General features: G+C 47.3%; 1 protein-coding gene across 2 annotated transcripts in view; it reads left to right on the top strand.

Moving 5' to 3' along the window:
* Positions 1-12,973, top strand: part of rsh (Rap GTPase activating protein radish) — a 224,214-nt gene that overhangs the window by 187,522 nt on the left and 23,719 nt on the right. For both annotated transcript variants that reach the window (XM_075692977.1, XM_075692976.1), the window contains exons 10-11: positions 3,088-3,174; positions 4,647-4,893. In XM_075692977.1, coding sequence (XP_075549092.1) covers positions 3,088-3,174; positions 4,647-4,893 — 334 coding nt within the window. The remainder of the gene's footprint in view (positions 1-3,087; positions 3,175-4,646; positions 4,894-12,973) is intronic.

The raw sequence follows: 12,973 nt of genomic DNA, 5'->3' as shown, positions 1-12,973 counted from the left end.
GTAGAATTTCTCCACAGTTCTACCTGGCACCAAATTTTATATTAATACGATTAGCATTCTTTGCCTATTTTAGGCGATTTGAGCCTGCCTGTCTGCCTGCCTGCCTGCCTGCCTGCCTATCTATCTATCTATCTTTCTATCTGTCTATCTCTCTCTCTATCTATCTGTCTATCTGTCTATCTGTCTATCTCTCTCTCTCTCTCTCTCTCTCTCTCTCTCTATCTATCTATCTATCTATCTATCTATCTATCTATCTATCTATCTATCTATCTATCTATCTATCTATCTATCTATCTATCTGTCTGTCTGTCTATCTATCTATGTATCTATCTATCCTCTCTCTCTCTCTCTAGCTAGCTAGCTTCTTACGGCAAAGCAGTCGCCCAAGTTATCTAACAGCTTGAGCCGCTAAGTATGAGCTCGTGGTCGCGATGCCGTCGTGGCCGTTCCATCGTCATCATGCAGTCGTCAGTCATTGGTTGCCTTATTGTCGTCGGGATGCCGTCATGGTCACTCCATTTCGTCACTTCAACTACACCACCCGACTCTCGTCATACCGTCGTCGTTACATCATCACCGTCATACAAACTTCGTGATACAGTCGTCACAGCGTAGTCGTCACTCCCTCATCGTCATCCCCCTGCCCCATACCGTTACCATGTCATCGTAGTCATTACGTCATCATCATACAGTTGTCGTCATGCATTCGTTGCCATACGCTCATCGCCATGTCATCGTGGCCCTTCCGTCGTCGTCATTATAACTTCGTCATCCGACTCCTGCCATGCCATCGTTATACCATGGCCGTGATAACGCCATCGTCACACTGTTGCCTTGCCATCGTCATGATTTCAGAAACGTCATCTATACATCTCATCCATGTCATGCTGTCGTTGCATCAATGTCATTCCTTTTCTGTCATTCCATCGTTGTTACTGCGTCCTCGTCATGCCGCCATGCTCGTGAGCGATCTTAGCAAGTGAGTGCCATAGCAAAGCGGCCTGATTCCGGAGACGAATGTTTGTCGCACATAGCCGAAGCAACGAAAGTATCTGAATGACCACTACAGATTTTAAATAAATGGTGACTTCACGAGTACGCTGTGTCGCGACATTGTTTGAATGCTAACCGAATCATTACGACAGTCATTGTGAGAAGAGGGTTCGGCCGTTTTTCTTTTTTGCCTCTTTTCTCTCTTTTTCTCCTTATACAATTAGCATGGCAACAAGCAGACCGTCAACCTTCCCTTAATAAGAGCCCCAGATTCGGGGACAGAAAACGTTTCGTGAGTCTCGCTGATATTGTTAAACACCTGATTTCTCTGTCAGGATCATGTTGTTGCCAGACCACATTTAGGCAAGTCATTTGAGGTGGACACCCGTGCGCTAGAGATTCGGAAACTCACGTGACAAAACTGAGCACATTAGGTTGGCGTTGTCTTCACGTCACGCTGATGTCGAATCATTTAGTTTCATGGACAGCAGAAATATGGTAGCGTCAACAAACACGAGTCGCTGTAACGAGGCACTCCATGAATGGTTAGTGACAGGAGAATGAAAGGGCTCGATGAATAATGCGACGCTTCACCTCCAACTTCGTTGTGTCCATAAATGTCCTGTCCCATTTTTCGGTGTAGTATTAACTCAAGCTGCTACAGGCTGAACATTCTTTTCTTTTTTTATCAGCCAAATTATTGGGTCCGTCACGTAGCGTCCCTGTCCCGAGTAGTAATGCTCAAAGAATATAAGCTGCAAAGCGTGAAAGCTACAGCTACAAACGTAAAATAAGTCGCTAGGCTTCAGCAAAGCACCCATGGCAACTCCTTTAAAAAACACAATGGCGACTGTGATGCGGCTAAGAGCAGCTGCACAGATATTTAATGCTCAAAACACGATATCCGGAGCACGAAGAAGGCATGTCGTGGCTTCTGTCGTTTTCCAGACATCTTAGGTTGGAAACTGAGAAAAACAATGATGTTTCAACTTTCCTGTTACGAAGCCGTCATATATGTACCACCCGGAGCTGGCCGGCCGACTCCACGACAACCATGGTAGCCACCCAGTGATGGGTTGTTATTACAGAGCTTTAAATTAGGGCGACGCAAAAGTTGGGACCCTCTAGTGCTTGGGGTCACGGTACTGCGCATGCGCAGACCGTCTGCGCATGCGCAGTACACTGGCCCTAAGCGTTAGGAGACCCCAACGCTTGCGTCCTCCTAATCTAAAACCCACTATGATACAGAGTCGCCGACAGACTAAACCTGAATAGTGAAGACATACCTAGCGGCTTATATTTAATAACCTAATGCTGTAAGGAGCATACAGAATGTTTGGGAAGGAATACGCGTTAAACCAGCGCATTCAAGTCATCCAAACCATAAATAACCAGCTGATTTCGCAGCAGAAGAAATGCGCTCTAGGCGTGTTGCAGTTTAGTATGACGGAGGCTGTACTTACAGGTTTCTCTTCATCTTACCTATTCGCTAAAAGTAAATGAAATCATTTGATACCGTCAGGTAGTCAAACATCTCTATCTTTCATTAGAGACAACATCTCTCTCATTTTCTCCAAGCTCACTGCTACAAAAACATCAAAGCTGCAATTTCCGACTACTCCAACCATACATGCACGCTTATTTCGCTCTTGATCCTGACGTCAACAATGTATGCCGTGAGCTGCGGCGACTAGGCCGAAGTTCAGCTTTCTATTAAATACGTCCGATACTGAGCCGATAGTTTAATTTACTTTCAAGGTCCGCACTCATTGCAGTTGCAGAAATACCTTCTGTCGTCGGAATCCACTGAACCTTCTGTCGTAAGCACCCGGCAACCTCTGATGAGAAACTATGCGAAACGTTTGGTTCACTCTTCTGTCCTTGCCTTCGCGAATTCCTTATTATCAGCAGCGACCAGTTATTTTTCTTTGTACTTTCTCTTGAGCTTACAAGTTAAAGTTCAGCAGTAGTGGACTGCTACTCGAATTGTGGGCTTAATGAAAGAAATGCCCTGCGCTTCCCTAGTGTGTGGCAGTTCTTGCTTACAACCCTTTCTGTCCCGTCCCGCTCTCTTCTTATCCGTCTCACTCGCAGGGAGTACAGTTTCGAGAGTGGCTGCTCACAAAGATCGTTAACGGGGAACGTACAAGCTACTCGGCGCCCAAGTTTGCAAGAATGCAGGTGAGTAACACCCCGGCATCCCTCGCGCTCTTTACAGGTACGGCGTTTTGATTACTACATCGCTCAACTGTGTACAGCATGCAGCAAGTCCTTTCGTCCCGTGCGCATTCACACCGAATGTGAAGTGAGTCAAAAGGAATCTGGCCGTCAGTTGCTGTTGTCACCCTGTCGTGTGTCGGTGTGTTGCGCGGATAGTGCAACGCACCCAGGAGCAACGGATGGAATGCGTTATAGAAAGTTAAAATGTTGCTAAAGATGCAAGAACGGTGCACGTTGTCATGGGCGCGGAGAATGGAAGAGGGGAGGGGAGGGGGAAGGGCTGTCCTGGCCAAAAAGCAGTGCGGCTGGCTCCACACTGTAATTGCTTTCCTTTCGGTTTGTGTGTTTTCGCCCTGTTTACCATGGCGTAACCTCTCGGTTCAATCGCATGTGCCTCGACAAACGGTAATTGGAATTGTGGAGCGAGCAGTTGTTCTTCCACTTCCTCTTCGGATTCTTCTTTTTAATCCTCCGTATAAAGGTGACACAAAAATATATAGAATTTTTTAAAAAAGCGCTGCTCCGCACTAGAATTCCGCCTGTTAATGAGAAGCTGCCCTCTTTTTTTTTTTTTTTTTTGCTGGAATAATGCTGTACGATGCTGAAAGGGATACTCTTTCTATCTGTATATGTGCTTATGAAATGCTGTTTAGTAATTGAGAATCATTCTCTATGGCCTTTCTGGGGTGGTATCCGAACAGCTTCATACGATGGTCATGTAAAACGCCAGCGTAAGTCGAGTGGTATATGAAATGTGTATACGCCCCTTTGTTGATTTACTTTCTTTGTTAGAGAGGCTTTGAGGACCATGAAATATTAGTTTTAGGTCAACTACGCGCAACAAAGTCAAAGAGGAAAAACAAGTGAGAAGCTGACAAGTCCTTTCTGACAGAATTTATGACTGTTCAATTAAAGCTTTGTAGACTACGCATCCTGAACTACGCACCCTGTCCACGCGTAGCGAAGAGATCTGCATTTTAACAGTCATAGGGGCATACGACAAATTAGCGTCAGCAGCGACGAAAAATTAGCTACGAGTCAGTAAAATTGGTAAGATACATTTGCGCGGTTTTGCATCGAAGTGGCACGACATAACAATTATTTTCACGCGATTTCCTTCCTCTATTGTCATCCATCGCTCACAATTTATGGATGCGGGATAACGTAGGAAAAGCGCCACTCGGACCACAGACGAGAACTCGCAATTGAATAGAATGGGAATAGAACCCTTACATTACTCCTGCCTTAATGTAATTTGCCTTGGTTCATTCATGCTGAACAGGGGAGACGTTGCCTGAATATGGAGATACGCTTACATTCTAGAAGCTACGATGTGCGAGAGAAGCCCAAGTAATACCTCGACGTAGATAGGCGCTAGGGTGCACTATACATAAATGAAGAAACATATTTCTCGCCTTCTGCTGTCGTCGCAGGACCGGACACGCAGCCAGATGTTGGAGGACATGGTGACCAACCTACAGAACCACGCCGAAACGGGCCAGATCCCGAAGCCTTACCGGCGCGGATCGTGGCGCCCCATCGGCCACATGCGACCCTCGTCTCCGCTGCTGGACAGTGTGCGCGACCCGTTCGAAGGATACGACCAGCTCGCTAGGGACTTCGCTAAGATGTTTCAGGGAACGCGCCAGCTATGCGACGTCGTCTTCAACGTAGGACAGGGTGCGCAAACCTCTTACCTGCGCATGCATGGCGACGTAGTTTAGTACAGCGGCAACGGCACTGAATGATGTTTCAAGGGTGCTTCTCTCCCTTTATTTGTTGCGGTGTGTTTGTGGATCTGCGTCTGCGCGCAGGTGTAAAGGGAGGAGGCTACATTAGAGAGCTTTCTATTTTATTTGTATTTTCCCGCCATATGCGCAAAACGCCGCTCCGGCATTGAAAATTTCACTCCGCTCCTTCCTCGGCTCACGTGCGTTTTCGTTCACTCGTTTGTTGTTCTTGTTTTATTGAGATAGCAATTGCATGGACACGGTGAGCAAATTTTCGCCGTCGCCTTAGCCGTCGCCGTGGATGATGTTCCGCACAAAGTCCAAGCGCGGTAACATCCTACCGCGCCCCGTGCACTGTGGGTGAGAGGGAAAGCGAGCCACGGTGAGCCGTGAAGGATGGCGGCTCGATGCGTGCCCAGTGTTGGAGGTCACGTGACCAAGCGCGCTCTAAGGGAGAAGAGCGCGCGTGTCCTCTTCTGCCTCGGCCGTGACTGCGCATGGCTGTACGCGCGGGTGAGTGCAAACGTGGCCCACAAGCCGTATCTACGAGGTTATCTGCGGCGGCTGCAAAGCTTCACACGCGCTGTCTTCTCGCGCACCTACTGCTGGACGTCGCGTTATCTATAGTTTCCGAAACCCAGTGAAGCAAGAGGTAGCACGAAGCGTTCACTCCCCGCCGCAGGCGATCTTCTTCACGCCAGCGTTGTTCGTGACAGCGAGTGTTCGCGGCACATGGAGTGAGATCTGTTCGTGCTTGCCTTTCCGCACCTGTTGTCAGGCTAGTTAATTTAATTAGTAAAATTAGTAAGTGAATGTTTATTTTAATTTATACGGCCGATAAAACTACGAACTTCGCGTAGTTGTCTAATAACTTCGCGATCGCTATCATTACATCGCCTTTTGGGCGAAACTGCGTCCTTTATTTTACTTTTACTTTACCTCTTTGGTTTTTCTTCGTTTCCTTCTTTCTTTTCGTTCGTTCTATTTACTTTGCTCTCTTTTGCCTGTGTCTTCCCTCTTATCTTTGTGTTTTGTTTTTCGAAAAGTACGGTATTTTGCTAATCCCGCATTAATATTCCTGCTTAGCCTTAGCGAATACAAAAACTTTCTGCAAGCCGGGAAACTGGAGTTCAGACAATGACGCATACTTTGTCCTTAGTTAATTGCAGTTTGCGTTCATTTTTTTTTTTCTCTGCGTAACTGCTAACTAGATAGTGCAGTGAGGGACGCATAGCCACTTCCTTCCCTGCAGAGCTCAAAAGCCACGTTTTCATAATAAGCTTATGGCAAAACAGTTGTGCACAACCTGTCAAAACTAAAAATTTCCCAAGCAAAGTACTCCTTTCGGACGTGAATATGCCGCCTACCAACATAGCGTTACGGAAGGAAGAGAAAGTGGAAACTTCTTCATGAAGGGACGCAGCAGCCATTAAAGCACTCACCCGGTAAAGTAAAATGTATATGTAATTTTCACGTCATGTTGAGTACACTATCATTATGCACAGCTTGTCCACCATGGTCTTCTATGCCATGCCTTCCTGTCAGCGGCAAGATTGTGCAATATACGAGCATTGCTGAACTTCCTTTTTTTTTTTTTTACACGACAGGTGTTTGTGACCGTAGAGAGAATTCATGGATGACGATGATGATAATTATTAGTTTTTCAAAAGTGGCAAACATTCACTGTGGACCAAAAACTGAGTAGTGTTATGATCAGAAAAAAATTAATTAATATAGGAAAGAACACGATCATACCTTCTGTGCGCTTCGGGGCTTCCGCGAAACTCATTCTCTTCTTCTTTCACTTATCTGATTTACTCAGCGCAGGGAAGCAAATCAGGCCCGAGTATAATTAACGTCCCTTTCTTCTTTCTTTGCTTTCTATCTTCTATGAATCTGGTTCTTAGTACGACAAGAAGGGTATTCCTTGATTATAGCGTGTTTTACTGTGCATTTAGAGACTTTTATTTATTGCGTGGCCCGTTCGAGACGCTTTAATCCATTTCTTCAATTTTCGACACCTCAAAAATAAATAGGACTAGTGCTTATGCTCGCGCTACATATATAGCACATTCTCAACTTCCAATCCACAGTACGGCCCGTTCTTCAACGGCACACCAAGTCGGTACTTTCAAAGTAATGCCGTTCTATCCTAAATGCATTCGATAGCAAACTCCATTTGCATGCGTAAGTATCCGCCTGATGCGTCATATGACACACTTTTCCCCAATCGAAGAGGAACTGTAGCTGTTACATCGATTTTATTACAATTGAGAACTCACTTCCTTCAGTGTAGAACGTAGACTGGACAACTACTCTATATTCAGCATTATTTCTTCAATCATCGCGAAAAAAACCCATACGAGATATGGTGGTAGACTATGTCCCACTTTAGCGAAAGTCACGAGCATGTGACTTTTCGCGGCTGTGCCTTTCTTTTCTTCAGTTGTTCTAAATTGGGCGGATACGTATGCGTGCTAATCCTTCATCCTTCTACGAGGCCACCTTTCAAGCAGATTTTGGCTGCATGCACGTGGGCGTTTTAACGCAATAAATGAGCAGCGTCGCAAGAGGATAAAACAAAACCGGCGAGCGGTGCCCACATAAATTTTCCATTAACCGATCTTGATAACAGCAAGACGTTAAGCTACTTTCGTTAGTTTATCGAGGCAGCAGCAGCACAACGCGCTTACACGGGCCTCTCTTCGATCGACGCTCTCCCGTACACAAGCCCGTGCAGGCTGGGGCAAAGCTTACGCGCCGCAGGCAGCAGCGGATGTGTACCGCCCACGCGCGTATAAAACGGGCGGCAAGTCGGGAAGAAAGGGAGACTACCCTTAATTAATCACTCATTATTCATTCCCTAACGATGGCCGCAGGACAAGAGAGGGAAGGAAGACGACAGAAACGCGAGGCGCAGAGCGAGGTGGGCTAGGCTCGGCGAAAAAGACAAAAAAGAAACACTGATTTTATGCTCCCAGAATGAGAGTGCGCTGAGACACTGGTTGGCTCCTTTTGTTCATGCCATGCGTGCGCTTCGTTTTTATTAATCGCCTAAAGGGAAAGCACTGTGCGTGCATTCGTGCATACATGCATGCGTTATCGGTATTGATTGACGCGGGCTGCATGTGTGTGCGCGTATATATATATATATATATATATATATATATATATATATATATATATATATTGCAGTCTTCTTCCCATTGTTGTATCGTTTGTTGCAAGCGTCTGCACGCTGCCTTGGGATGAAGGCCTCCCATGAGGCAAGGAGACCAAGCCCATTAGGTAAAATTGGGGCCAGGCTCTGCTCAAGTGTGCCTAATACGCCTGTAGCGAACGCCGACTTGCCGCCTCAGCAAGCCTTCCGTTCGATTCGGGATGGAGCACCGCGTGTTACAACTTCGTAGGGAAATTGGCCGGAGAGTATCACGTGACGCTCCTTTCCGGACGAGCCATATTCAACGATGCCGGAAGAGGAGTGAAGGCGGAAGAAACACCCACCATGGAACGACTTCACCGCAGTTTATTTCGAGTCGAGCAATTTTGGATATCGTAGCACCTGTAAAACACGCGCGTCCTCGTGATCAATGAATATTTTTCGTTATCTTTTTTCTCTTTTTTTTTTCTTATAGGAAGGTGTTTGTTCACACGTTCACACATTATGAACAACCTCCTCGGTCACTTATGTGCTTGCATTCCTGAAAACCTTACCGATGGCCGCAAATGCACCGAAATTCCGCCGTCCACCATGTTTTACATCATTCCGCATGCTTTTCATTAAAATGATTGTGTGTTCAAAGATATGTACATGCCCGTAGAAAGTACCGTCTGCTCCGCTTAATTAGCACATGTGCACCTAACAGCGCAAATGTTTTAAACAAAGGATAGATAAAAGACTTATGTTTTCATGTCAGACACCGACGTTTTCTCTTCGCCATAACACTTAATCTCGACATAGCGCCTGCGAGATGTTATAGAACACGTATCTGCTAATAAAACTTATCAGATATAGACGTAAAGAATATCGGCTGCGCTTAACGCTCGCAGAGATAATAATAGGCCACCGACAAAGATGCTCGCACTGCTCCAATTACCCTCTCCGTGCTTTGCTCGGGAGCCTAGAAAGATGCTCAGTTGACAATTCTTGTGGGTTCACAGCCGCTTCCCGTTTTTTGCCACAGCAATCTCCGAAAGCGTATTCTTTTCCGAATAGTCAGTAGCCGCATTTAAAAATGGCACGTTCACTTCATTTAAAACTTGTCGACTCTACCTTCAAGGCGACAAAACACTTGGGTCCCAGGGCTTCGCGTGGTCTAAACCGGAGTTGGCCACGCAATTGTCTATGGAAGCGCTCCAGGACACGTTGAAGTAGGCGAGCTTGTTGTTTGCTTGTCTAAACCTTTCTACTCAATTACGCATTTTTATATTCATTTGCCAGCGGGATCGCTCCGTTATTCCGAACGCCCGCTTCCAGCATTGCCAGCCACTCTATATATACAACTCGTATTTGCAGCGCTGTCCATCATCTTTCTCGAACTCCGTTTGCTTATCTTTTTTTCCTGTATGAAGCGCCCAATTCTTGTTTGCGTCTGTAGCGTGAGTTCCCGCGACGGACAGTTTCGGAAATTGACATTATCTTTCTACCACCAGTCAGGTCGCGTATCTGTGGTCATTATACTATAAATAGTTTGCACAGACGTCATCGCGGCCGCCATCTTTAGGTACAAGCACGTCGAGAACGAGTCTAATCAAGAAATGCTACAGCATGACAGCACGATGGGCCCATCTTGGGTGGAACGACAAAGCGATAACAGTGATAAACCGGTGCAAAACAGACACCGTCAATAATCAAAACAATGTGCGCGTGATAATACAATGCACTGACGTTATCGTGGCCGCCATATTTGGGTAATATCGCAGTGAGAGCTGCGTCCATGACGTCACATGAAAACTACCTATAGGGACCGAGGTTATGGATGGATGGAAAAACTGTATTTTCGTCAGATCGCATGTGCGGACGATTCCGTGCTAGATGGCCATCAGCTCATGGCTGACAGCGACCTGAGTGGCCCACTCCACGGCCCTTGTCTGGACGACCGGGTCAAAGCTGGCCAACACGGCCTCCCACTGCTCGAGAGAAGGATCGCGCATAATATCCGCCGGTGGCGGCGCTATGCTACAACTCCATAATATGTGGTCATAGGTGGCCAGTTCCTGGCACCATTTGCATTCCGCTGAACGTCCGGGTAGATTTTGTTTAACACGTAGGGGTTATAGAAAGATCTCGTCTGCAATCTTATCCAGATGCATTCCTGCGCTTTCACCGGTGGCGGGTCCTTGTCCTTGTTCCTTGTCCGGTGGCGGGTAAATTCTCCGCTCAAGTTTGTAATGGTTAGTAATGACTAATGTTAAGTTCATTACAACAGTGAGTGAGTGGGCGAGTGAAAGACCTGAGAACCGTTCGAACCGATTAGCAGGAGCGTAAGAAGCTCTCTTTTTGTGCCTGCTTTATTTTTCTTCTAATGTCGCTGCTCGCAGCACGAAATACACGCCCCGGAGCGCGTCATGCATAAAAGACGGCCGATGAAGATGATGATGGCTGCAATAGAGGTCTCCCCCACCTCACCTTTAGGAGAAGAGCAGCGGTGCTGCCCAAGAGACAGCCTTTTATGTCGTTTCAGCGGTTTTAATGTCGTTGAAAGTGGGTAATGATGGCGAGGTCGCTAGTAGGCTGGTTTGACCATTTCTATCACCCCGACTCCTTCACGTCTGTTGAGGTCGATCATAACAGTTTTTTCCGTCCGCTTGAGTACCTTGAAAAGGCCGTCATAGGGAGATAGTCGGATGCCTTTGCACAGTACAAAAATGTGACTCGCTGTAGGTATGTCATTTCTGAAAAAAAAATTTTAAATAGAGGCTGCAACTCTACTAGGGCAAGGACGCAAGTGTGCGAACAGGAAGCGGAGCTGCTGAACTGAACTGTTTGGATAGGACGTGGCAACACTAGCTGGTGCAAAAATTTACCGGGCAACCGCAACGTTCTGCCATAGACCAGCTTCGCAGATGTGCAGCCGAGGTCTTCCTTGAAAGAGGTGCGCACGCCAAGTAAGACGAGAGGAAGGTCTTCAGCCCAAGAAGAGCGAGCATGGTGGGCCATCAAGGCAGCTTTAAGTTGACAGTGAAGGCGTTCAACCATTCCATTTGCCGATGGGTGATACACGGTGGTAGGGATATGGCGGACGCCAAGCAGGCACGTGAGTTCGCGGAAGACATCGCATTCGAGCTGTCGGTCGCGATCGGTCGTAACAACGCTGGGGTATCCGAAGCGCGAGATCCAGCCGATGACAAACACGGAAGTCACTGTAAGTGCCGTTATGTCAGTGAGAGGAAATGCTTCAGGTCAGCGGGTGTAACGGTCTCCACAAGCGAGTATGTAGCGAGCACGTCGGGATGGTGGTAGCGGGAAAACGATGTCGTTGTGAATGCGGTCGAACCGTGCGTCGGGTGGACGAAAGTAGTGAACTGGCGAGTTGGTGGGTCGAGAGATCCGGCATTTAGGTGCTTCCAGCAGATGTTGGCAATGCCGAACGCCCAAATATACCGCAAGTAGCTCGTGATCTAACGTGCTGTAGCGCATTTCTGCAGAATTCAGCTCCTAGGAGAAAAAATCCGAGTGGGCACCAGAGTTGCGCTGGAATGGTTTTAAAACGGCGCCGACAGGCGCACTAGATGCATTGGTGATAAGACGCATTGGCTCAACACGTAGAAGATGCTCCAGCAGGGTGGCATCTGCCAATGCGTATTTGACAGCTGGGAAAAAACTCTTCGGTGTCGGACGTCCAGGACACTGCAGTGCATGGACGGAGCTTTGGTGGTCTTGAGGAGCTCGGTCAGTGGTATAATAATCCGGGCAATGTTGGAAAGAAAACCGCGGTGGGAGCTAAGCAGGCCAAGAACTCACGGAGCTTTCGCAGTGACGTTGGGCGAAGGAACTCACGCAAGGCCGAACTTTTTTTCCAACGGCCTGATTCCTTTGGGAGTCACGCTGTGTCTGAGGAATTCAATGTCGTGGACACCAAAGACACACGTTGCGAGGTTGATCAGAAGGCCGCGTTCCTGAAGCCGAGAAAATAGCAGGCGCAATTGGTTGCTATGCTGTTCGGGCGAAATACTGGCCACCAGGAGGTCATCCAGGTATGCAAACATGAAGGAGAGCCCCCGGGTGACCTCACTGATAAACCTGTGGAACGTCTGAGTAGCGTCTCTCAACTCGAACGGCATGCCGACGTACTAAAAAAAAATTGCAGGACGCTTAAGTTTCACATTCAAGAGTGGAACGTGATAGCATTCAAAGGCCCCTGTCTGCTTTTCATGCTTTCCTGCAGCTGCAGCTTAGGTTACCGGGAGACGCTGGCGGCGAACGCTAGGCATAAAGGCAGGCTTTCTGGTAGGAACGCGTCCTCTTACCGGGGTCGATCTCCTGTTATTGTTCCGCGTTTTTAATATATCAGTCTGAGATCCAACATAAAAGATACGAGCTGTCAGTGTCTGTTTCTTTATTGCATTTGTTTGTGGGCTGCCCTTCTCGAAATTCCGAGGAATAACTTTTTAAAGAATGAAGGACAAGGTACGAGCAACTTTGGTGATAGAAGAGTGGTTGGGTATGCGTGGTTCAGGATATGGCCCAGAATAATTTTTTACTGAAAAAGACGGTCGACTTGGTACGCCAACACTGCATTTTTCTTCGACACAGGGCCCTTAACGCGCTCGCGTTAAAGGCCCGAATCGTATCGCAACTGCAGTCTTTGGGATGTCCGCTGGCTCGACAAGGATTGGTAGTTTGTCTTCACTAAATAAATCTTTCTGAATATTAGCTTTCCAGCTAGGTTGGCTGCTAAGTCATAAATGTGAGCGAGTTGAGCCCATGGTAGTCTCCGCATGGGCGCCGATCCCGTGAGTCACGCTCTGGTACCACGTGGATTGAGCTCGAGACTAAGTGCACGACGAAGGACGGATGATTCCCAGTT

This window comes from Dermacentor variabilis, chromosome 5 (genome assembly GCF_050947875.1).
Source record: "Dermacentor variabilis isolate Ectoservices chromosome 5, ASM5094787v1, whole genome shotgun sequence".
NCBI lineage: Eukaryota > Metazoa > Arthropoda > Arachnida > Ixodida > Ixodidae > Dermacentor > Dermacentor variabilis.
Note: the sequence above shows the minus strand (reverse complement) of the source record. Positions and strands in the feature narration are given on the sequence as shown.